Source organism: Gouania willdenowi, chromosome 20, assembly GCF_900634775.1.
Source record: "Gouania willdenowi chromosome 20, fGouWil2.1, whole genome shotgun sequence".
Lineage (NCBI taxonomy): Eukaryota > Metazoa > Chordata > Actinopteri > Blenniiformes > Gobiesocidae > Gouania > Gouania willdenowi.
The window spans coordinates 17,246,382-17,271,681 of record NC_041063.1 but is presented as its reverse complement, the minus strand read 5'-3'; the positions used below and the strand labels follow the sequence as shown (position 1 = coordinate 17,271,681).

The 25,300-nt window shown below is 37.9% G+C and overlaps 1 protein-coding gene across 16 annotated transcripts in view; it reads left to right on the top strand.

Annotated features, from left to right (window-relative positions):
• Window positions 1-25,300, top strand: part of atp8a2 (ATPase phospholipid transporting 8A2) — a 62,490-nt gene that overhangs the window by 11,501 nt on the left and 25,689 nt on the right. For 5 of the 16 annotated variants that reach the window (XM_028434139.1, XM_028434134.1, XM_028434130.1 and 2 more), the window contains 22 exons: window positions 1,563-1,740; window positions 4,640-4,739; window positions 6,560-6,658; window positions 7,185-7,230; window positions 7,467-7,507; window positions 9,768-9,841; window positions 11,169-11,238; window positions 11,353-11,480; window positions 11,567-11,678; window positions 12,644-12,812; window positions 12,915-13,042; window positions 13,130-13,207; window positions 13,293-13,381; window positions 13,541-13,585; window positions 15,068-15,143; window positions 15,270-15,458; window positions 15,547-15,596; window positions 15,671-15,740; window positions 15,826-15,910; window positions 15,988-16,127; window positions 17,829-17,967; window positions 19,364-19,428. In XM_028434139.1, the coding sequence (XP_028289940.1) occupies window positions 1,640-1,740; window positions 4,640-4,739; window positions 6,560-6,658; window positions 7,185-7,230; window positions 7,467-7,507; window positions 9,768-9,841; window positions 11,169-11,238; window positions 11,353-11,480; window positions 11,567-11,678; window positions 12,644-12,812; window positions 12,915-13,042; window positions 13,130-13,207; window positions 13,293-13,381; window positions 13,541-13,585; window positions 15,068-15,143; window positions 15,270-15,458; window positions 15,547-15,596; window positions 15,671-15,740; window positions 15,826-15,910; window positions 15,988-16,127; window positions 17,829-17,967; window positions 19,364-19,428 (2,094 nt within the window). In that variant the 5' untranslated portion in view covers window positions 1,563-1,639. Of the gene's footprint in view, window positions 1-506; window positions 1,300-1,562; window positions 1,741-3,541; window positions 3,906-4,639; window positions 4,740-6,559; window positions 6,659-7,184; window positions 7,231-7,466; window positions 7,508-9,767; window positions 9,842-11,168; window positions 11,239-11,352; window positions 11,481-11,566; window positions 11,679-12,643; window positions 12,813-12,914; window positions 13,043-13,129; window positions 13,208-13,292; window positions 13,382-13,540; window positions 13,586-15,067; window positions 15,144-15,269; window positions 15,459-15,546; window positions 15,597-15,670; window positions 15,741-15,825; window positions 15,911-15,987; window positions 16,128-17,828; window positions 17,968-19,363; window positions 19,429-25,300 lie in introns of those variants that run through there. The other 11 variants (XM_028434136.1, XM_028434131.1, XM_028434138.1 and 8 more) reach the window with 8 other exon arrangements.

Sequence of the window (25,300 nt, the reverse complement as noted above, 5' to 3'; positions counted from 1 at the left end):
TGCTTCAATTTGGATTTTTGTTGTTGTGTTATTCTAAGTTGGCAATAGTATTAATGAAAGTGTGTTTTTGAATGTGGTGTACTTGCTACTTGTTCTATATTTTAGGTTAGACCTTTATCCATTCATCCATCCATCCATTTTCTGACCTTTCTTCAGCTCTCATTGGGCCGCTATGTGAGGGTACACCATGGACAGGGCGCCATTGTTTAACCTCCATCACTTTTTTTTAAAACTGAACAAATCCATTCAATTAGTGGCTTATATTTTTTTATTTCTTTGTCATTAAACACAATCTAAAAAAGGCTTGCTTTACACTTAGCACGATCAAAGCTAAGTATTTGACATTGTTTTATAGTTATATATAGGTGTGCATGGTGGTGTTTTACATGTAATTACAAATGTACAGCAGTGGAATTGGAAACATCAATATTACGAGTTGTCAGCAGAAAAAATATTTAGGGATTCAAACATCAGATATGTACAAACAAATACAAACTATTTTATTGTAATTACTGTAAAAGGAGAATAAAAGCCCCATTTCAATCATTTGTACCGAAATGAGTTAAATCTAATCTCAAATATTGATATATATAACAAACAAATCAATGTGAGCGCTTTCTGATGACAAGTTTTGTCTTTCATCTGTGACCATAGTTACTGTGTCATTTCTTATGTAATGTGACATGTTGCAGCAGGGTCTGTCCCAAAAAATGTTATTCATCACTGAACAAGTTAGGTTTAGCCTATTATTGCTAAAACATGATAACATGGTGAAAGTTGCTGTGTGTCTGTGACTTTGGGAACCTCCAACCACAGCAATGGTGTGCAGTAAAGTTGAGGGGATGTCCTGCATGATGTGACCCACCTGCTCCTGAGGTGGAGAGAGGCTGCTGGCCCTTTAAGTCGGTGCCCGGCTTCTCCTCCTCATTGTGCGGGCGGCTCCACATGGCCTCCTGACGCTCAAGCAGCGACGACAGCAGCGACCTCACTCAGCATTTTAAAGCCCCCTTGTCATCCACTTTATTTGGTGTCTGTTGTCCTGATGAGCCGGTGGCAGCGAAGGCGGAGCTCGCAGGGAAAGAACCGTCCACCGGGAGGTTCCCGGCCAGAAGAGCCGAGGGAGGGAAGGGGAGACACGGACGCGCGACTCCTCATGTTTGCGTTTCCATCCAGTGCTGCTGACTGGGAGTTGTGCTCCATGTGCACGTCAGAAGGAGGCTGTAGGACAAAGGGCACGTCCCTCACACCTGTCACTGGATGTTAACCCGGCTTCTGAAGCCGCTCCGCGTGAATCATTTGGTAGGAGCAGCTGAAACGGGGCAGACCCACGCGTGTTTGTTCGCCATTGTGCATCTCTCAGCACATCCTTTATGAACGGGGGTCCCGTGGGTGTGTGTTTGTGTGTGAGGGTACCTGAGGCTCGAGGGATGGGCGGGGGGTTTGTAACGGGAAACGAGCGTACAGCAGACTGTGGTACTCATTGGTCGCTTTTATTACCGTAAATCTGCGTCTCCTGTCTACCTCTCTCTCTCTCTCCGTGTCTCCGCCTCGCACTCACCCAGCCTCGCCTCTCTCCCATCAATCCAACGGTGCAGGACCCGCTTCCTCGTCTGCCGGTTACCGAAAGGCAGATGATGAGATGTCCGGGACCACTTCCCAGGCGGACACCGTAGACGGCTCGGCACGGACGGTGCTGCTCAACCGGCAACAGAACACCAAGTTCTGCGACAACCATGTCAGGTAGGACCAAGTGTATGCGTTTCCCACTAAAATATCCATTCATTTATTTTTAAAGTTTTTTTTTTTTTATAACAGTAGAGCATCAAATACCATACATATCCTAAGTTTTCTGATACTTCAAGTTATCTAAACATGTCAGTCTACTGCTGCAGCCATGACCACCCTTTGTGCATGCTCACCTTGCAGGTATGCAATTCAACCCCATTTTAATCAAATATTATAGCTAAAAACACTTTTATGCAGCACACAAATTTTGCCAAAAGTGGAGTAACATTTTGATCACCCTTTGTGCATGCTCACCTTGCAAGTATATTAATTTGAACACAATTTTAATCACATTTTATAATGAAAAATACTTATATACAGCATACAAAAAACAAAAAAAACAAACATGGTAGCTGTAAAAATTTTGCTGAAAGTAAAGTAAACTTTTCACCACCCTTTGTGCATGCTCACCTTGCAGGTATATTCAATCAAACCCCATTTTAAATAAAATTTTATGACTATAAACACTTTTATACAGCACTTTTTTAAAAAAAAAAAAACCAAAACATTGTACCTATTAAAATTTTGCTGAAAGTAAACTAACATTTTGACCACCTTTTGTGCATGCTCACCTTGCAGGTACTGTATATTCAATTTAACCCCATTGTAATCAAATATTATAACTAAAAACCCTTTTATACAACACACGTAAAAAAAACATTGTATTCATTCACATTTTTTAGTCCAAACTTTTGGTTTGATAGAAAGAAGGAAAAAAAAGTGATTGGAAGTTTTGCTTACTCTCTAATTCTTTGCTACTTTGTTTTTAGCTTTCGGCAAAGATTTGTGACCAGCGCTAACAAGTCTTGTACTTTTAGATGCTTTCATTTAATTGCCTAAAGACATGGCACAGTCAGCTTGGAAATATTTGACACAAATTATCAGAGGATTTGCAGATATCATGCAAACGCGACCTGTAGGCAACTTAATATTTCTTTTTTGTAAATCAATTTGGAACTTTCTGAAATGTAGTTTTTCTCCTGATAATCTCCCTTTGGTATTTGTGAAGAGAAACAAAACGTGCTTTGAAAATAACATCACATTTACAATCAGGCGGCTTAATAATAACTCACCCATTAGGTTCTTGTTTGTAGTCTTCTCAAAGGGTGAGGCACAATGTGTCACTGCCTGACAGCCACTCATGATCTCAAGTGGAAAAGTGAGCGCTGAGCCAAAAGTGACCGTGTTAATTATTTCACACTTCCTAATCAATATTTAAGTTTGTAATTGAGTGCAAAGTAACTACTTGTACACTTCTACGCATATATTAAGGCTGATCACTTTAGATGTACCTGTTTTGTCACTTGTCATGGTTTCAGGGTTACTCTGAGGATATATCTTAATGTCTGAGGTTATTTCACATAAGATAAAACACAAACCCTCTGAATGAACATCAACGTAGCTGTAGATGGTATAATTTACGTGAATGGAGAAAAAAGCAGACACTCTTGTCATCATTAGTCTTCTGGTATTGAGCTATGGGCTCAAATTAGAGTTGAAAACATTCTCATTAGTCTTAGATGCTCACTGACCTGGCGGTATTGCTAAAAGGTTTAGTTTCACTTTTAAAGAAGGCTATTTGAACTCCACAAATGAGATTATAGTCAGTGCTTCCAGTCTCAGATCAGGTCACGTGTGGTTGTAGAATCCTTTGGACTCTTGCTCTACAGACCTGCGTTTTTTTTTTTTGTTGTTTTTTTACCTTGTGTGTTCCTGTAGCACTGTAGTTTGTCTTGTAAAGGTTCAATAGCCTTATTGATTTTTTCTCTCTTACAGATTAAAGCCTTCCAGCGTCCATCTGTGTACTCTTCTCTGACTTTTAGCCATTTCCAGCTCCTTTATTGCCATCTTTTAATGCCTACACTTAGTTGTTTTTTTTTTTTTACATGAGCCTTAGATACAAAATAACCTACTCCTCACACCTGCCTGTGTTCTTTCACACTCGGAGGCAACTCAGCTCAGTATTTTAGGCATTTAAAAGATAAAGTAAAGCAGTTTTTCATGTCAACAAAGGCACATCGCAGTAGGAGAGCATCATCCCTGCGGCCCACAGCTGTTAGCACCACGTAGAACAACACCGAGCCAGCTGTTTCATACTTATTCTCTGGTTGGATGCAAAGGTGCAGATAAGTGTGGAGTAAAGTAACTTGTGTCTTTGATTATTTCCGTAACACAATTGGTGGATCACAGGTACATTTTTTTAACAAATATTTGTTGCATTTTCTGTATGTTATTATCAAACATACAGTTTATATATTAGTGTGTGTTTTCAAGTTGTGCGTCAATCTCTAAGTGTGCTTCTGTTGAGTGCATTGTTCACTAATAATTCACTTTGAAACACTAATAGAAAATCAAGGCTCGCCTTGAGTTGAAGGTTGTTATTTTTATTTTTAGCTTTGCTTAAAAGCTCTTACGGTAGCTCTTGGGTATAACATTGCTGATCAATATGTTTGCTTGATCAATAGATGTAGACTGACACAAAGTTGAGCTTGTAGGTTTCTTGCACCTCTTTTCTGGGGTTTTGGGTGTAAATTTAGAAAGCTGTATAAAAGGACTCTGTCTATTCATTCTTGAGTGTGATGTGCGAGCGCTTTGTAATGGCCCCGTTCGCCCTCTGTGATCTCAATTTAGTGTTTCAAAGTTGTCTAATTGCTGCGTTATGAAACTTAAATTGACCTCTTGGCTTTTTAGCTTTTGAGGTAATGCAGCTCAATCATGTAAGGTTAAAAAGATCATTGCCTTGTAATGAATGCATAAATGATGTATCCTTGTAAAGGGTTGCTTGGCTCTCAGTTCATCTGTCTGACCATGAAATTCATAGTAAGTTAAGTGTCATCTCTCACTTCCTCTGCAGCACCACCAAGTATGGGATCCTTACCTTCCTGCCAAGGTTCCTGTACGAGCAGATTCGACGGGCTGCCAATGCCTTCTTCCTGTTTATCGCTCTTATGCAGGTAACGACTCATTTCTGACAAACCTCAGAGGAGAAGCTTGCTAAATTATAAATATACATGTAAATAACTTAAATCTTGGACAAATGGATCCCTTTGCAAGGATGCAAGCATTAATAAGTCATGCCTCCATCTTCTACTGTATACCTGCTTCAGTCTGTCTGCAATTATCCAAATATACTGCATTGTTGGAAGAATAAAAAAGTCGCTGTGAAAAAGTAGTACAAACATTATGGAAGCAGATTAGGGCCAATTTTGATAGAGAAAATAGTTTTCAAGAATAAAGTTGAAAATTGAAGTCGGAAAAATTAGATTACAGTCGAAACTGAACTCAAAATACAATATCGTGATAAAAATTGAAGGTCTGCTATTGAAGTCAAATCTACGAAAGCTGACAAAGGCCAATTCATCATATGACAACAAACAGCCGATCGTGGACGTCTACAAAATGCTATTTATCGATGAATGCGTTAAACTATACTTTAAAGTTGGGTTTAATAACAATGAGATAATTTCTTTTTTAGCTCATAAACATGGCATTATAATCTCTGTTTAAGGACTTTGAAGAGATATTGCCAAAATCCAAATTTGAAAGAAAAACCAGTCAAATTGGAAGAGGCGGAGCCTACAGTCCCGTCTGTGGAGCTGTACGGAAACAGATTAGGACCATTTTGATGTTTGTTGTTGTATATGTTGGATTGGCCCTAGTCTGCTTCCGTAGACTTGACTTTAATAGCAAACCTTCGACTTTTGTCTAGGGTTCCCGCGGATCCTTAAAAAGTCATAAAAGGCATTAAATTCATGAATCTAAAAATAAAGCCTTAATTGTCATTAAAATGTCTTAAATCAATGTTTCAAAAGTTTTAGATTTTAACATACAAGTACGATTTTATGATTGTTACTAGTCTCACATTTCAAAACAATTGGCAACATTCATTTAAAAAAAAAAAAAAAATATATATATATATATATAATTTACCGTAACATTGCAAAATCACGACAGCGGAACCAACTACAAAACAGTGACGTGGTTGCAGCGGGACTGCTTGTAGCAATCAACAACATGGGGAAATGTAAATTTAAAGAAAAAACCATTAAGAAAAATCTTCGTTGGACAGGCAATTGATTTATTTTTTATTTTTGTTGTTTTACATCTTTCTGGCAATTTTTTTTTTTTTGTCATCTTGTGTGTTTTGTGATTTTAATTATTTATTTATTTCATTTTCATTGTTTACCTTCCCTAGACACTGGAAAAATATGTAATTGATGTGGCATTCTTTTTCCTCCAATTGTGTTTACTGTGAAGTCAGTCTTAAATTTTATTTTAAATAGCATTAAAAAGTCTTAAAATGTCTTAAATTTAATTTGACTGAAGCTGTAGGAACGCTGTTATCACAATATGGTATTTTAAGTTTATTTTCAAAATTTGGACCTAAATATCATCTCTTTGACTTTAATCTTGACATTATAGTTCAACTTTATGCTTGAAATTTCAACTTTTATCTTGAGATCTTGACTTTATTCTTGATTTGGCCAAAATGATTATTTCCATCAAAATTTGGCCGAATCCGCTTCCGTAGAAACATAAATAAAGTCAGACATGATCATTGTGAGGTGACACAATTAGGACTCCACATAATATCCAGTACTCACGGGCTAGATTTTGGGGATCCTTGCACTACTTTTAGGAGATGCTCACTTAGGTTTAAAGAAATCCTCAGAAATTTAACATTTTCTTGATGTTGGCTGCAGGGTTAAGGTGTTCCTTTGTGCTCACGATCAGCAGTGATTTAGGCCTAAGTTTGATCTCTTGTTCTCATCAGCAAATCCCTGATGTCTCACCGACTGGTCGTTACACTACGCTGGTCCCGCTCATCTTCATCCTCACTGTGGCAGGAATCAAAGAGATCATCGAGGATTATGTGAGTGTCACCATGGCCAGTGGAGTCGTGAACACAAGTGGGGTTGCCTGGAAATAAAATGGGGACACCTGAAATGTCTAGTAATAATAATAAATAAAAAAAAAGATTAAAATTATATCTAAAAAAACCAATATTTTTTTACTTCATTTTACATTTAAAAATGTTGAAATGTAATTTACCTTTTTGTTTTTCTTTATCCATTTTGCACAATTAAAAAAATACAATAATATAATGTCAGTGAGCAGAATGAGGCAGAAATCTTAAATATTAATATTTTCAATATGAAAACACCAGACACTATCTCTAACAACCGTATTCTATTGTATTTGTAACACAGTATAACAATATGATCTAAAAACAAATTTTAGAGGAAAATAAAGTCTCTGGGGTTGCCAGAAATTTGTGATATAAAAATGGGGTCACGACAAGAAAATGGTTGGGAACCACCGGTTTAAAGGATGGATAAAGCTGGTTGATAGCTGTTTGTTATGGTTATAAGTTGACGGTTTTTCACTTATTGTTGCAGAAAAGACATAAAGCAGACAACACGGTCAACAAGAAGAAGACAACAGGTAATGTGTGTATTGGATCATCTGTCTGCTCACTTTTCCATGCGTGTGCCTCCGTCTGTGTCCGTGTGTGGGTTTTTTTGTTGTCCTTTCATGGCTACGTGAATGGCTGTTGTCTGTCACTCATTACGGCGCACTCTGGCTTTGCCTCAGACAAAAAAAAAAGTTTAGTGGCTATGAATACTGGATGAGAGTGGCTTTATAGGCTGACTGATGGCTGTGTTGTCCTTGTCTCTCAGTGCTGCGGATTGGAGCTTGGCAGACGATTATCTGGAAACAGGTATCACCATCATCGCATACCTCAGTTCATCACTCGTCACTTTTTCCTCTCCTTCTGTCTGTTGTACAGCTCACCGGATTATATTTCAATGATGTATGATCATTGAAATAAGTCTGGAAAAGTAATCTATACTGCAGGGTGGAGGTCAGTTATAATTGTAGTCGCGTAATTGTTGATTAATTACAATTATGGCATAATTATAATTGTACTTTTAAAGATCTGTTGCTGCTGTCATTAAATTGGAATTGAGTTCAGATGATTTATTTTGTAATTGTATTTGCCATGAAAATTCTTTAAAAATTGTCAATTATAACTTAACGCAAAACTCGGGAACCATGTTACAGTTCTATGTACAGTTGTACACACATGTAGTTAACAGTTATGTTTCATATCAAGCTTCCCCACATTTTACTATTAAAAAAAAAAAAGGAAATGAAATTGAGGGGTATACTGATGGAAAAAAGGCTCAGACGCCCACACTGAAAAGATTAAAACCTATATTTACATTGATTAGGAAGCCTAACAAGGTAACCAATAGATAGGAAAGAAATTAGATGATAGATATTTGTTTTTAGAGTATTTTACAGCTGATTTAGGAGCCGTTATCGTGGGAGATGCTAACAGAAAGCTGGTTGGTTAACTTTTATTAGGTTATTTATTTCAGGCTCAGTAATTGTGATGAATTGTAATTGATCTTCAATAATGGAAAACATAATTGTAATTGACTTTCTAAGGATGAAAAATCATTGTAATTGAATTGTGATTGTAATAAATTTAAACTTGTTTGACGTTTTAAAACACTAAAAACAGACACAAAACTTGTATTTTGAAAGACAAATGCAGAGAAAAGAAAAACAGCAAATTTATATAGTAATGCTAGATGTATTTTTGTGTATGTGGTCTGTGATCAGGTTTTTCTCAGCCTAGTTTAAAAAGTCTTTTCAACTATTCTCCATCTTATTAAGCAGTAAAATAAAATAAACTTGTCAAAATAGTATTGGTGTTTTAAAAGCAGATTATACTGTAGGTGTATATGTGAACTTGTCATGATGCATGTCCTGCGAGTATTTAACTCACAGTAGTGTTGATTCTTTTATTGTGGTAAAGTGATGTGTCTGTTGTGGTATTCATCTGCACATGGTTTCTGTTTCCATGCAGATCTGCACATTGTATCCAGTGTGCTCATTACCTAGGCCAGCTGTATACAGTCTTGCTCCAGCCGGGTGTATCAAATCTAATTTGAGGGTTTATTATGTTGGTGACAAACTTAATAAGAAAGAAATAAACCCCAGTGCCACTCAGTGTCGTCACCGGTTAGGATGTTACTGCTTGTCTTACCCAGTGTCCCAGAGCTCGGTTTTCCTTTGTTGGTGTAGCTTTATATTCCAGCACTCATTTCTCCTACTTTTTCTTTTTTTTAGCATCGTTATTTTTGGATAATGTTTAGACCTTCCTGCTAATGGAAACCTTTCTCAGATCTATAAAGTAAATGAAGGTTCCTTGTTGTTGTGGGCAAATGGATTTTTGATGACACACTGTGGTATGAGATGAGGGGTACTTCAGCCTAGAGACAGATGGCCCAGAGAGCTGTCCTTAAGAGTAATTCATGTTCCAGTTAGTGTTTCCCAGGATTTGGATATGAGTTTGAGTTAGGGAAATATTCCCCTATGTCTACTGAGGCACAAGCTTCTTTCTCTCCCCAGTGAAACGCTTCCTGGTTCGTTACACATGTTTATTTGATGAGGGCAATGTTCATAAATCAGCAATCTGTAATTGAGCCCGAGTCAGCACAGACTGCCAAACTGTTGTCAGCAAGTCATTAGGAGCATGTAGAAAGAAAATATAGTGAAAGTTGTACCTAGTCACAGATCATCAGTTAATACAATAAAGATTCATACATCAAAACTTTTAAACACATCATAAAGTAAAAATATTGTTACAGTGTAAAATCTGAAGCAGAAATGCCAAGAAAGAATCAGTGCAATAGTTTTTATTTCTTTGTTTAAATCAATCTCTTTAAGCCAGTGCCATGTGCACCAGTAATCTCAGTTTTTAATTCTGCACTGTTGCACTCACTGTCAATTTATCTCACTATTCTCTCTGTTTGCTGAGTCCTTGCTGGTCATTTATTAACTTGCTTGTTTTCTCTCTCACTGTCCTTCTCTCTCTCTCTCTCTCTACCTTTTTTTAAACCGCTCTACTCCCCCCTTCTCTCTTTATTCCTATGGATTTTTCTGCACCGCTTCTTCCTGTCCACAAGGTGGCAGTAGGCGACATAGTGAAGGTGACCAATGGCCAGCACCTCCCAGCTGACATGGTTATTGTGTCCTCCAGGTCAGGCTGTTGTTGTGTGTCTCTATTTTTTGTGTGCATGTGTGTTTGTCAGCGTGGCTTTCATTGTGTACGTTCATTTTTTTTTTCTTCTATTATTAAATGCCCTGTGTTATTAGATCATTTCTTGTGTTAAATAGAATTCAGAAATGTAAATTGGTGATGCATTATTTGTTTGCCTTTACTCATACATACATTTTATAATGTCTATTAGAGGGTGATAAGATGTCTATATATGCATAAAAATGCTTTCAATGCAGTTTAGGAAAGCGAATTTCCAACTATTGTGCATTTGTGAGGTCAGGCACTGATTGTAAACAAGAAGGCCTAACCATGTCTATGTTTTAATGGACTTAATGTAAAAACAGGGTCAGTATATTTTTGGGTCATTAGATTTTCTGTACAGAAAAGGAAAAATAAAACCCCAAAATTAGTGGTTATTTGATTTTTCATTTTACAATTCCAAATTTAAGATTGAAATTCCATGCTGTTTTTAAGAGTCAAGAAGGGATAAACTAAGAAACAAACAAAAAATGCTGATTTTTCTTTTATTTTTTTATTTATTTTTTTTTAAATTTTGTGCAACTGGAAGCTGGTGTTTCAGAGTAAGAGCGCATTTGAGGATGGTGCTGTGGAGGAGAGAGAATTTCAGCGCTGCTGTTAATGATGGACATGGATCAGTACGTTGTTTTTTGAAACGATACAAGAGTTTTTTTTTTCAGGGAAACCTTATATAATCCCCCACTTGACAAGCCTTGTTTTGCCATGTCAACAAAAACTCCTCAAAGTAAGTTTCCAAAGACATTTTAGCCTGGGTTAAACCACAGGTACAAGTCATATTTTTGTACTCTGGCCAGAAACAGGACTGTCCTCATACACGCTTTGAAAACCCAACTTCATCATATGAATTAACAGGTGTTTTTTTTGTTTCTACCTTCTAACATAATATTTTTTTGTTTTTTAAAACAGAAAATGAAAACCAACCTATTTTAAAGTTTTGCTAATCTCTTAAGAACCCTGAATTTCAATCTCAATTTTTCAATTTTAAAATCCAATAACCACTCATTTCTTGTTTTTCAATAACAGAGAATTCAATGACCAAAACATACACGGACCGAACAGGGATGGCTCATCCCTCAACTGTTCCTGAAAAGTTGGAGTTGTAAAAGTGTCAAAATATGGAAAAGTTTCAGCGGGAAATGCTGCCTGCCACTCATATGGCACATTTTTTTGGCACTATAGTGTATGCAGTCCAGAAAAGTTAGAAAGTATCCTAAATCGTCACTGGTAGTTTTCATGGATTGCTTAGTTTCCTTTTTTCCCCCTACAGCGAGCCACAGGCCATGTGTTACACAGAGACTTCCAACCTGGATGGAGAAACAAACCTGAAGATCAGACAAGTATGATGTGTTAGAGCTCTATTAATGCACAGGCTTGGAAAGGGAAACAGTAATGAAAAGTTGATTTTTATATATATATATATATATATATTTTTTTTTTTTTTCTGCGTTCAGGGGCTCTCGCTCACCGCTGGTTTTCAGACTTTGGAGGATCTGATGGCTCTGACTGGTCGTTTGGAGTGTGAAGGTCCAAACAGGCACCTGTACGACTTCACAGGGACACTGCGACTGGAGAACCACAAGTAAGACTGTCTGTTAACAATAGACTTCATCAAGGTTTTTGTCTTGCTCTAAGTTGTAAAGTAATCACCTCTCTCTACTATCTCAGCCCAGTTCCCCTGGGCCCAGACCAAGTGCTGCTGCGTGGTGCCCAGCTGAGAAACACACAGTGGGTTGTAGGAATTGTTGTCTACACTGGTCATGACTCCAAACTGATGCAGGTGAATCCAGTGCTAATCAATGCCTCTATACTCAAAGTTGACCTTTTTTTTTTTTTGCCAACTTGTTCAATTACCTCCAACATAATTATTTAAATCCTGGTTAAATAGGGTGACCAGATTTTGATTTCCAAAAAATAGGACACTTGGGCCAACCTCGGCATACTCAAGGTTTTCTCAAATTTAATTTTTAACAGCAAAATACAATACAGTAGATAGATAACTTATCCATAAGGTGTAAAAAGCATAAATAATAATGTACACATGTAAAAACCAGCTAAATAAAAGCAAGACAACAATTATTCAACCAGAAATTGAACTTATTTTACCCCCAACTTTCTAAATTCCTCCATAGAAGTTTTATCATCCAGGAGGGTCTTCCTGCTATGGTCTCTTTCAATTCATCTTGGACTTAAGTCTTTCTCTTTTTTCTGCTGCATGTCTCGACAAAACAAATCGCTGTCTTTAATGATTCTATCATGTGTGCAATTGCAGTAATGACGAGTGACGGTCTTTGAAATTGACGTGTTACCGAGATGCGTTCAGGATCCCTGGGAAACCTGGACATTTTCAGTTTTTAAAATCCGGCCGAACAGTCTGGACAAGGCGTTAAGAATACATGTCCGGATAAATATATGTTAGGGTTTTGTTTATTCAGACAAGTTTTTTTTTTTTTCAGGAAATTTGCTTTCTTTATGAGAACTCATGAGGATACATCAAATCAATCACCTCTGAGGAAGACTGGCAGTCGAAACTTGTCAGGAGATAAAATTTCCTGAAGGAACTTGTCTGAATAAACAGAACCTTAGCGTATATTTCAAAAAAGAAGACAAAATGAACGTGCTGGAATGAATTATGTCTGTGTAAAACTGGACGTATGGTCACTCTAGGTTAAAAAAGGTTGTGACTAAAGAAGAATATTTTTTACTTTGCACATAACAAAGTATCTGTGCTGTCTATTTCCTCAGAACTCTACCAAGGCACCACTGAAGCGCTCCAATGTGGAGCGGGTGACCAACATGCAGATCCTTGTCCTGTTTGGCATCCTGCTGGTCATGGCACTGGTCAGCTCTGTGGGTGCAGCTATCTGGAACAAGGAACACACTGAAGACGCGTGCTGGTATCTGTCCCGAGCAGGTGAGTGCAGCTGCTGCAGCCGCGCCACAACCTCCAACCGCTGTCATTTTACTGCGTTAAAGTGTGCTGTTGTTAACAAGGTCGCCTTGTGTTTGACGCCAGGTGATATCTCCACCAACTTTGCATACAACCTGCTGACATTCATCATCCTGTACAACAACCTGATCCCCATCAGCCTGCTGGTCACACTGGAGGTGGTTAAGTTCACACAGGCTCTCTTCATCAACTGGGTACGATGACCCGTCTCTTCCCAAACAAATACTGTAAATTTAAAAATGCGCCATTAAATAATCTTAAGTAATTAATTTCTTTGTCAGGATGTTGAGATGTACTACTCGGAGACTGACACACCCGCCATGGCTCGAACGTCAAATCTTAATGAAGAACTTGGACAGGTCAGTTTCACACAAGCCACTCCCACCATTTAATCACCTCAGGTGTTCAGAATCGAGACGACAGTGTCGTCTTCTTTTATTCCAGGTCAAATATCTCTTCTCTGACAAGACGGGAACTCTGACCTGTAACGTTATGCACTTTAAGAAGTGTACCATAGCTGGAATCACTTATGGGTCAGTGGCTACTTTTCTAAGATAAATGTATTTACCCCCTAGTAATCGTTAAACTAGTGCATGTCTCTGACTAACTGTAGAAACTGCTGTTGATCTCCTGCATGCTTGATTATATTAACTAATCATTTAATCAACTTATTTCCACAATCATAACTGCAGCCACTTCCCTGACCTTGACTGTGATCGTTCAATGGAGGATTTTAGGTGAGCCCCGCCTGATTTTTCTTTGTCTTCATCCCTTTCTCTAACATACTCTTCTTTAACTCACTCAGTGCCATTGACTTAATATTACGTCATTTCAAATCCAAACACTTGGTGTCATGGCGTATTATTACGTCAATTGCTTTTTTTCACGGAAGTTGCTAGGATACACTGTGACGGAGTTTTACTGTGAATATAAAGCATCTCTGTTGATGTAGTGACCATCTGGTGCCCTAAAGGTGTTAGCAGCGCATCTTTGGATGATAGATTAGCCACTGATGCTACCATTAGCTAAGGAGGGAGAAGCAGGGATGATTGAGATTATGGCACTATGAAGTGATATTGTGAAGTATCCAGCAGCTCACAGCACCACATACTTGACGTTGAACGACTTCATAATTTTAAAGGTTGACTTAATGTGCATACTAGTCGATGACATCATCAAGAGCCGCAGCCAAGTGCCGGAGGAGCCTCCCTCCTGTGCTGCTGATGTTTTCTAGATCTGCTTAATAAGCAGACATGTTACCACTACAGCTAACGTTAGCATGTATATAAGCCATAGTATCGGCCTACCAGCTGCAGTTTGAGCACAAATCAGGCATGAGCAAGAAACGCTTGATGTTGTGCCACCTTGCTGTGCAGGGATACTAGGACTCTGTGTTGCGCCGCCATCTTAAACAAAAGTCAGGTACTGCGACTAGTCGACGTCACGTGGATAGAGTCGCGAGACAACACTCAAGTCAACTAATCGACGAGTATGTTCAACCCCTACCGCATACTAACAAAGAACATGTGTGGACCTGAGTGGATTATTGATAATGTCGCGATCGTGAGATAAAACCATCAACTAACCGGGCCAAACAGGTCATCTCTGCATGTCAGGAGGAAGAGGAAGTTTCTGTGATTGCAGATACAGATAATACAAAATACAGTAAGCAAAACATTCAACTATGAGCCAGATAGCCAAATCATAATAATTTTGCCACCAAAAAAGCCTTGTCTCAGTGTTGTTGTTGTTTTTTGTAGAAGGAAACCAATGTTCAGATGTTATATATGTCAATAAAGAAAAAACAATTGCTTCAAAGTCACTGACAGATTTTTCTAGAAAAAGCCGGTTTTCTCAGCTTTTTGCTCTGAAACTGGCGATTTGTGTAAAACTTGCTCTATTCATCTGCAGATTACGGAAGAATGAAACAAGCTACACATTTTTTTTTCTTTCTGATAAAAGTAAAGACTAATCTTTCAGAATTTGGTGTCAGATTTTAGATTGTCATAGTACAAAATATTCTGTGGGTCTTTAGAAATCAGTCAAAATGCTGTAAAACGGCTGGCACTGACGGGAGTAGAAATTCTGAAAAATGCTGGCACTGAATGAGTTAATATTGCCTTCAGATTTTTGAAGCAAATTTATTGTGAAAAATGAAACGTGATTACCTTGTAATTGTGCACTTTTTGTAATTGTGTATTTTTTTGGTTATCTCTCAGCAATCTGCCGTCCAGCAGCAATAATTCCACAGAGTTTGATGACCCAACGCTCATTCAGAACATTGAGAAGGACCATGTAGGTGTCTTGCATTAGTTTTTGATTTATCATTTAGTTTAATAATCTCGAGAGATTTTAGTACCAAGTTTAGAAGTAAAAATACAACAATATAAGTGCCCTCTCTTGCATCGTGCCACTTTTCAGCCCACATCGCCTCAAATTTGCGAGTTCCTCACCATGATGGCTGTGTGCCACACGGTGGTACCAGAGCGGGAGGACAATCAGATCATCTACCAGGCCTCTTCCCCTGATGAAGGAGCGTTGGTCAAAGGTGCCAAAGGACTTGGGTTTGTTTTTAGCGCTAGGACGCCACATTCAGTCATTATTGAAGCTGTAAGTATTATATTACATGTTTATTTGATGGTAATTTTGTGTATTTAAGCAGAGCTGATGTTTATTTTTTGTTTTGTGTGTGTTTTAGAGAGGAAAAGAGATGAGCTATGAGCTTCTCAATGTGCTAGAGTTTTCCAGGTACCTCAATGATGATTAAATCCAGATTTAAAAGTGTTACTTGTTGCTTTATAAACACAATGGCTTCTTTGTAGTAATCGCAAACGCATGTCTGTGGTGGTCCGGACGCCAGACGGGAAGCTGAGGCTGTACTGCAAAGGAGCTGTAGGTCTATCATCCTCATCCAACACTTTTAATGCCTCTACATGTTTGTGACTTCATTCTTGTGTTACTACTTAATTATTTGCAGGACAACGTCATCTTTGAACGATTGACTGAAGCATCTCAGTACAAAGACATAACGGTGGCTCATCTGGAACAGTTTGCTACTGAAGGTGAGAACGACACATATCGAACATTTGGAGCAAAGATTAAATTGATGTGTGACCCTCATCTCTTTTTATTTTCTCAGGTCTGAGGACATTGTGTTTTGCATATGTGGACTTGGAGGAAGACGCCTATCAGGAGTGGCTGAAGGAGTATAATCAAGTCAGCACTGTACTCAAAGACCGTGCTCAGAAACTGGAGGAGTGTTATGAACTATTGGAAAAGGTAAACTGAGGGATTACTGTATGTCTGTTGTGGTTTCGGTTAATTCTGTTAACTGATCTTGGGAAACTTTTAAGTGTTCAGGGCGAGTCTTTCTACTTTTCAAAGACGAATACTAATCTGATTAAAGCAGGTGTAACTTATTTCTATTCAGAGTGCTAGGCAAGGAACACCCTAAACAGCTCTCAGTTTTGTGATTTTGCTCACTTGACTACATTCAGCCACATAAAAGGAAACCTCACACTGAAAGGTTCCAATGTTAAAAAAACAGCCAGTGTCTCTGTAACACTTCAAAAAGCAAACTAAACCAGGGGTGTCAAATTAATTTTAGTTCAGGGGCCAAATACGGAGCCACAGATTTTATGCAGAAAAATTTGTCATTTCAACATTATTGTGCCCTAGTTTGCCCTTATACGTATACAGATAACACTAAATATGTTAGAAACCCACAATATCCAAGCATTAGGTGACAGGTATCAGTCCCGACAAGATCTTCACTTTAAATTTCCTAGATTTTGTGACCAATATCTAATTAATTAAGGGAAATATTATATAATAATTTGAAGAAAATCAAATGATTTTGTATGAATTTTAGGTTTTTTCAACAGTTTTAACATAAAATGACTGCAACCATGCGATATAAGCACCGGGAAAACTTTATGCCCCTGCAAATTATTTTGAGTTTCATTTACACAATGATTCATGTTTTCTTTGTTAATTTTTACTTTCTCCTGCAAGCCGAATTGGATAGTCCAAAGGGCTGGATTTGGCCCCTGGGCCATGAGTTTGACATGTGAGCTAAACGATTAAATAAAAGGATTCTGAATGGTGAAAATTAATCAAATGATATGTTACTATATAACAAAATGAACTTAATTAATTTTTTTTTAATACTACAAGTCTGTCCTTTTTGCCCATATCTATATAATCTGTTTTGACAACCTAATAAAGTTTGGTTGTTCTCTAATTCATAAAAATTTATACTTGTTTGTAAACCATTGGCTGTAAAATGAAGAGTTACTACTCAGTGTCCAGCAGGTGGCAGTCAGACTTCACTTCTTGGACCTTAACATCATTCCACTCTACTGAAACAGCTGAATTTACCAAATATTAGCTTCCTCTTTCACTCTATTGTTGTGTGGAAATCTGTGTTGTCTTGTTAAGTGACTTAGTGGACATGATGTTTAGATTTCAGATGAAAAGATCTTTAATATTGAGCGAACTGAAAGGATTTAGTAGAGAATCGAGGTGAGAAAAGTAAGTCAAGATGCAGCGGGTGGGGGGAGGAAGCAGCAGCAGCAGGAGGAGGAGGAGACAGGGAGTCCTTACTGGGAGACCACATGGATAATTACCTGCAACAGTCTGCCAAAAGCCCAATAAAACTGGAGTCAACAACAAGTTAGTGTTAACTTGTGTCTGTTTGTGTGCCTGTGTGCGTCTTACGGGGCTTCACACACTCACACATTTAAATGTTGAACAAATTAAAATATCAGGGGAGGGAATTCGGTGACTTCTTGGCACAAAATACCTATGGCCCAAAACGAGCTGCTTTACTCACTAAACTGAATTCTCTGGCATCGCCCTGAACATGGTAATCTTTGGCGTGGGAAAGCAATCTCATCCAGACTGCTGACATCCTGCATATGTTTGCATTTAAGTTTTTTATCTATTTATTTCATTGGCGTGTTGTTTTTCATCTAATAGAACCTAATGCTGCTGGGGGCCACGGCCATCGAGGACCGCCTCCAGGCCGGCGTGCCAGAGACAATCGCCACACTGATGAGGGCCGACATCAAGATCTGGGTTCTCACCGGAGACAAACAAGAGACCGCCATCAACATAGGTGAGAAAGAAGCTGCTGAGGGAGAGTAGAAGGAATGCGTTGCCAAGCCCAAATAGAGCCTCACTGGTCGCTGCAGCCTGTAGGTGAAATGTGCACTGTGGGGTTAATTAAACCGTTCCAGATGAAGAACCAAGATTTTGTTAGCTGTGAACAGCCAGAACGTCACTAAGTGCCAAAGTCAAGAAAAGGAAAGAGCCAAGATTTGAGGGGGTTTAGGGCATTTTTTTTTTTTTTTACTGCACCGTAAATTCTTTACAGCTAAAGCTGGGATGTCATCAGAGGTATTAGATTTAAGGTGACAGCGTGTGTGCGACTGCTGCATGACAGCATTACCTTATTAGTAACATTTAATTCCCAAATTTCTTTTTTTTTTTGTTGAACTTTTTATTTTTGTTCTCAATTCACTACAGTATGGAATGAAGCACAACAGGTTGCAGAGCAACAACAACTATAAATTATGGTATCCATGCAACAGGTATATTACATGAGCAATAACATACTGTACACCACATGTAACATTACCTTATTGTGAAGAAAAGTTCCTAAATTTTAAATGAATATTTTGAATAGAATAGAGCTTTATTGATCCACAGAAGGGAAATGTACACGTTGCAGTTACACAATAGAATAACACACAATAAGACACAAAAATAAATACCAAAGTTGGATAACAGTACAAACATACGACTGTGGAACAGACATAAATAAAAATAAAATAAAATAAATACAGACACCGTGATCAACAGTTGATAATGATTCTTTAAAAATCTAATTTTTTTGTATTGTAAGATATCCTATAAGAGCATGTCTTTGTTGTTCTTTTGTTTTATTTTGGCCCTGCCCTAAGTTTTTTATTTCTCTAATTCCTCTTTTTTTTGTCAGTGTACTGTGTTTATAAAATAGAAAATGTATGAATAAGAAATAAATAATGAAATAAATACAAATTGAGTTTAAAAACAAAACAAGAGCATAGAAAAGACAACAAATGTGCAATTGAAAAATTATGAGATTAAAACAGAGATATATTTAGTTTTTCTGAGTTTTCAATTTATAATTTTGATGTTTTTTATTATCTGGTCTACAGTATTTAAAAAAATCAACAGCACAAAGTCTTGTACGGTAAACAATAAATTCCTTTTTAATAACAGTGTGCTTTAAAAGTAAAACACAATAAAAGTTGGTATATTTTTTAATACTTTGATTCTTCTTTTTTCTTGCTTTTATTATTGTTTAAATGTTTCTATTAGATCTCAAACCTGCTCTTAAAATAGAATTTTCTGACTGATGGATCAGTTTACTACAGGGTGTCAGTTGAACACCGCAGGAAGTTGGACTGTGATTTCAGTCGCTACATGATTTTTGGTTGTGAGTAAATCCAGCATCTGTCCTCTCTCAGGTTACTCCTGTCGCCTGGTGACCCACGGCATGTCCCTCATCATCGTCAACGAGGACTCCCTGGACGTGAGTACCACTCTCTACCTCCTGCTGATCTCTAAGGCTTCATACAGTATTGATACCATTGTGTGTGAGCTGGAGTCTCCGTGGGCTATTGTGGCGAACTAGGTGTGGTTTGCTTGCTGATTGGTGGGTGGGGCTCTTTGTGTGTTCACAGGTGCAGGTCATTAAAGTCTCTGGTGTCCCCCTTCAGAGAGTGGGATGAAAAGAGATGAATAGTTGACTATTACCTCTTTCTCTCTTTCATATGTTGCTTTGGAGCGCCTTAGGGTGCCTTCTTCCACATAGTGCTGTGTCCTTTTCGCAGCCAAATCCTATCAGACTCATTCAAGCATTCTTTGTATTTGTTTGGATCACTGGGTTAGGTTTTATTAACTCAGTTATGCTGTCTTTGCTCTCAGGTTTCCTGCATGAATCCTTTATTTAAGTGGCTTGATGACAGTCATGTGTGAGTCTCCCACATGTGTCATCGCAGCATTCAGCAATCAACGTGCGTTTACTGTTAGTGTCTTATGTGTGAAAAATGGAACGTTAAGTCTCATGCATTTATTTATGATAAAGCATTTGTTTATTTATGTAGTTTCATTTCAGGAATCTGTGGTTATATTTAGGTCTTGCTGTGGCAGGATGTGGTTTTCTGATCTGAGGGTCACATAATCAACATTCATGTCAGCATTAGAATAATAACCAATCTGAGCATTAATACAGGGAAGAACAATGAGCTTGTGTTGCACTTTCTGTTTTCTTATGTGTTTTTACTGTTGTTTTGTGTTTTTGAAGCATATTTTATACCCGTTTTTCTTTTTTTTCTTTTAATGTTTTGTGTGTTACCAGTTAATATGTGGTTTTTGGTTTTCATTTTGTGATTTTTGAAGACATTTTTTTTGTTTTGGAGATGTTTTTGTATATTTGTTTTTGTTGTCGTTTTGTAATCATTTTTGTGTTTTTGTTGTCGTTTTGTAATCATTTTTGTGTTTTTTTTTTGTGCTGTTGTGTGTTTTTGGAGTCATTTTTTGTTTATGTTGTATATTTTTATAATTTTGTATGTGTTTTGAACTTATTTTGTGCATTTACTTTCGAGGCAGCTCAAAATTAGAGCGAGGGCCGCATGTGGCCCCTGGGCCGCCAGTTTGCCTCAGAGTTTCTGGACTCATAGTTTGTTATTGCACCTATTTATTTGGAAATGAAATGTTTTTTTGTTTTTTTTTTTTAATTGAAAAGTATAAAAAACATTTCCTCGTTCATGGTTATCAAAGCCATTTCTGTTTTTCAAGTTTCCAGACGACAGAGGCTGCTGTTCAGAAGCCAGACAGACACTGAGATGCTTTGTAGATTGAGTTAGACAGGGTGAACTTTTATCAACAAGGCAACGAGGGAGCTGAAGTCAAAAAGCTGCATGTACGATCAGGACACGAGGGAAAACATCAATTTAAATAGATCGATTTAGTGGATTCTTTTAGCAGCTTGTCCACACAGTTCAATCACGTTCTGTCAAAACCATGAAACTATTCAGGTCAGTGTAGAATAAATGAGTGAATGAACATCTGGATCAAGCAGAAAATAAAAACAACTTTTATCTCTACACATGCCTTGACCAGGTTTCTGAGGAAACCGTTGGATTATCGTTAAACCTGCAAACATCACACATTTTTTATCCTGAAATGTCATATGAGTGGAAGTACGTCTCACTATTTCAGGTCAGAGGAAACTTTCCTTTCTCTCCTCGTAGGAACTGTTTTCAGCAAAAGAAAAGAAAAAAATCTCTACAGTTGAGTGACTTGAAATGAGGCAAAATGGAGCCATGAATAATGTTTACTGCTGCGGAGAGAAGCTGTCTGAAGATGGAGCCAACAGTTCAAATCGTTTCCATTCTTCCATCCATCTTTTCGTTCCCATATATTTGAGTCTGGGGTCAGGGAAGGCCAATATTATCCCAGCTCACATCTTACTTTAGTCTATTTGTAACATCATTATTAGTTATTATTTCACCAACTTTGTATTTTACATTGGAGCCGATTCCTGAAGAACCTTGAGCAAACTGTGCAGCTCCCAGTTTTTAATTTAGGTCTCAGTAATGTGGACATAAAGCCTACGAGGGGAGAAACTAAGTACCACTCTACTCCAATAAGCTCCTAATTACACCTTTTAGCTGTACGGTTGCCTTATAAACCAGAGTAAACAACAGTTATACTCTATTATTGCAACAACATTCTTGATGGTGAGATGAGAGATTCTACTGATGTTACCTGTGAACGCTGGGAAGCCTCACTTAAAACATAGCTGTGTTGGCACATGATGTGTCGTATGCATGAGGATGGGAAGCTGAGAGGCACAAAATAGTCAGAGGGGGTTAATCGCTGAAATGATTGATTACATGTTAATATAGAAAATACAAAACTGATGTCTGTAGTTAGGGAGGGTTTTTTTTTTTTTTTAACCCTACCTTTCATCTCTTATAAATAACCGTTTGTAAAGGCGTTCTCTCGTGTGCACACAGTGCCTGTCATCTCTCAGGACAACATCAGAGAGTTGAGGTTTGATGCAGATGAAAGCCACTAGCTCACACTTATCTCACACTTAAAATAACTGGCACCAGCTCACATTCTCTCTGCATGTTTATCTTTTGGAAAGTGTAACCTGTAACAGAGGGGAAGCAGAAGCTGCTTATCAACTGTGTGTGTGTGTAATCATTATTGTAATCACGATTATAATTACAATTATTTATCATATGAGGGAAAAATCTGTGTTTTTAATGCACTACTTTTAAACAAACAATATGTGTACAGTTTACAGTGCAAAATTAAACTTTAAAATTGAATTATAAAAAATCAACCCAACAATTTAAAATGTACCAAAAGCTAACTGAATAAATACACTATTACAGCCTGCACAGACCGTATTTTAAATGTAGATGTTTCTGACGATCAGGTTAATTTAATCGTGGCAACCAAAATTGTGATCACGATTAAAATTTGATTAATTGTGCAGCCTTAGGTGTGTGTTGTTAGCAAAGCATGCTACTCCATGTTTGTGATGGACTTTGTAGACGGAGTGAGGGTAAAAAGAGGGATATGGCTGATCCATGCAGGGCGACGACTGACTCGTAACGCGATCTCCTTTTGGTGTTTCCTCTTATCAAAACAAAGCGCGTCAGCAATGCCTCCTGGGTAAACGGTTTGCCAGCGACCGAGGCTGTGAGGAGCGCCATCTGTCACCTTTAGATCACACACAGGCCGACAACTCCTCAGTCTTCTTCCATCTGATTCTGACATCCACTTCTCATGCACGGTTTACCCATAATGCTTTGCGCCAAGTCTGCACATAGTTCTTTTATATTTCATTTAACTTTCCCACAATCCTGCAGTCCTCGTTACGGTGCCTTAACTACAACTCTTAAACAAACAGTCTGTCTTTCTGCTCATTAATCATCTTCATTCTCAAACATGTATAATCTGTAAAGCCTCAAATCGCCTGCCATATGCCCGCCGCGCCTTATTGACTTAACTAATTATTTCTCAGCATCAGAATCCTGTTTCACAATCACAAAGTGGACCTGCCGTTTCATAATCTTCAGTTACCAAACCTTGAATTAAATAATCCCGGTTTCTCCTTTCGGGAAGCAGATCAGTCGTTACAGGTCACTCAGGGATTTTTGGCTCATGTGTGATGACTACATTGAAGCATCACCAGTAGAGTGCAGATACAGTGATTTATGAGTGCAGCTGTAGAAAAAGTCATCTGTCACCACATGGCTCCTGCTCTGAACAGCTGCTTTGGCAAGAGGAAAAAAGGAAGAGCTCATGTGAAAGAAATACATCTTAAGTTTATATTCTCGTTTTTGTTTTGATACGAGTGACGAGTGATTAAAAATGATAGAAGACAATTTATGGTTTTTCATCTTCAAAGAAATAAAACGTTTGTACTGCTTGGAATTGTATCCAGAGTGTGTCGTTTCATAACTGTGTGAAAAATATATTATCATTTGAATTGTTTAGCTACTGATAAACATCCACAGTGGTTAAATAAGCTTTTCTCTCGATTACTGTTGACTGTTTGTGAAAAACCAGTTATCCTCATTGTACAGCAAACGGAACCTCAAACTCTAAAGTTAATGTGTAATCTGGGAGTTTTTAACGTGGGTGTATGTGGCCTGTTTTTATTTACTTGTGTTTTATTTTCTGACTGCTACGTTTGCTTTCTAACTTGCTCCAACCTGCAGCTGTTGTAACTGAATAGTTTGATTAGTCCAGGGACCTTTGAAGGCATATCAAACACTCAGTAGTGGAACTTGTATCTGTGCGAGTTAAAAAAAAACCACACTATAAAGTTAAGAATTAACACAGTATTAGTATTAACAAATATTGAGCTTGAACTCTAATGGGGAGTACTGTATTTTGCTACAATGTGTTGTTTTGTTTGATAGTGTTACATCTTTTAATATATTTTAATATTTCTGTTGAGCAATATTGCATGAGTGACGAATAAACTACAAAATAGTGGTTTTAGATCTACATTTAAGTTTCCAAATAAAGTTGTGTATATTAAGCCGTCCTAAAAAGGACAACTTTTGTTTTCACAAAGTATGTTGAGTACTTCTACCTCTAATCTGGAAATTCAGAATATCTTAAATCCAGGATTGAATTCTTTTTTCATTTTCTTTAAACCTGCTTCCTGTATCCGGATGCAGGGTTATCACACTACAAAGTTTACCTGTGTGTGCGCGCGCTTAGGATGTAGGTGTTTGCACAGATGTGTCTGATCGTTTCCGGTGTATTAAATCTCTGCTGCAAACATGAGCGTGCCATTCTTTGATAAATGTTACCAGTGTGAGTGAACAGAGGGCAGAGTGGTTTTCTCTGGCTTAGAGTGGGTGGCCTGGAAGGCATCAACTTTTGGGCTTATATAAATAGTATGTATTTGTTTGTACATTTTATGGTATGCAAGAACAAAAAGGTGACCCGTGTTATCACGAACTGCCTCCATGCTTGGTCTGTTCTGTGCTCCAAATATAAACCTGATAAAATTCTTCAACGAAAAGACTGTGAACGGCATCTACAAAGCACGTGTGTCTACGTGCTAAGACATAGAGCTTATATTGCCGTCTATTAGGGGCTGTCATGTTAGAAATAGTTTAGTCACACATTAGGTGATGCTCTAATGTTTGTGTCATGTCAAAAATTTCTCTTTGTTATCGTGATGATAGATCGCAGCGGACCCCGTCACCTTTTTTCCACATTTGGGCTGCATTCTTTCGTCAGGAGAAATCAGTCGGGGCTTGCTGGCTGTCTTTGTTTGTGACTCAGGTTTTTTGTAATCTTCTGCAGCTTAGGTTAAAAATGCTTCAACAACCCCCACTAATATTTAAAATAAACCTGTTGTCACTAGATACTCTGGGTGCTAACATATTCTTTATCATATTAGGTACAAATACAGGTTTTCACTACAAAATAAGTTGAATTTCTTTTTTTTAATGTAGTGTAGTTGTTTTTTTTCAAGCACATACTTTAAACTCTATCTACAGTATCTTTAGGTCTTTAAATAAATGGTGCTAACGTGCTGTTGAATTGAATTTATTGTTGTGTTTGTTGGTTTTTGTCGCAATGTTTGCTGAGGAGTTTTTTGTATGATCCCAAACTCCGCCCCTCTCTACAAAGGCCTAGTTTGGTTTTGATCTCTTCTTCTTACCCATTGTTCTGTATTTCTCATCTAAGAAACGGAGCGCCGCCCTGCTGCTGGCTGCTCCACAGTCCCCCCGTTCCTCTCCCCCATGTTATATGTGATTGTCTTTTCATATTTCGGGATGTAACTGATACTGAATTTACCCTCGGGGATTAATAAAGTATAATCAATCAATCAAATAATAATAGAACCGGCAATA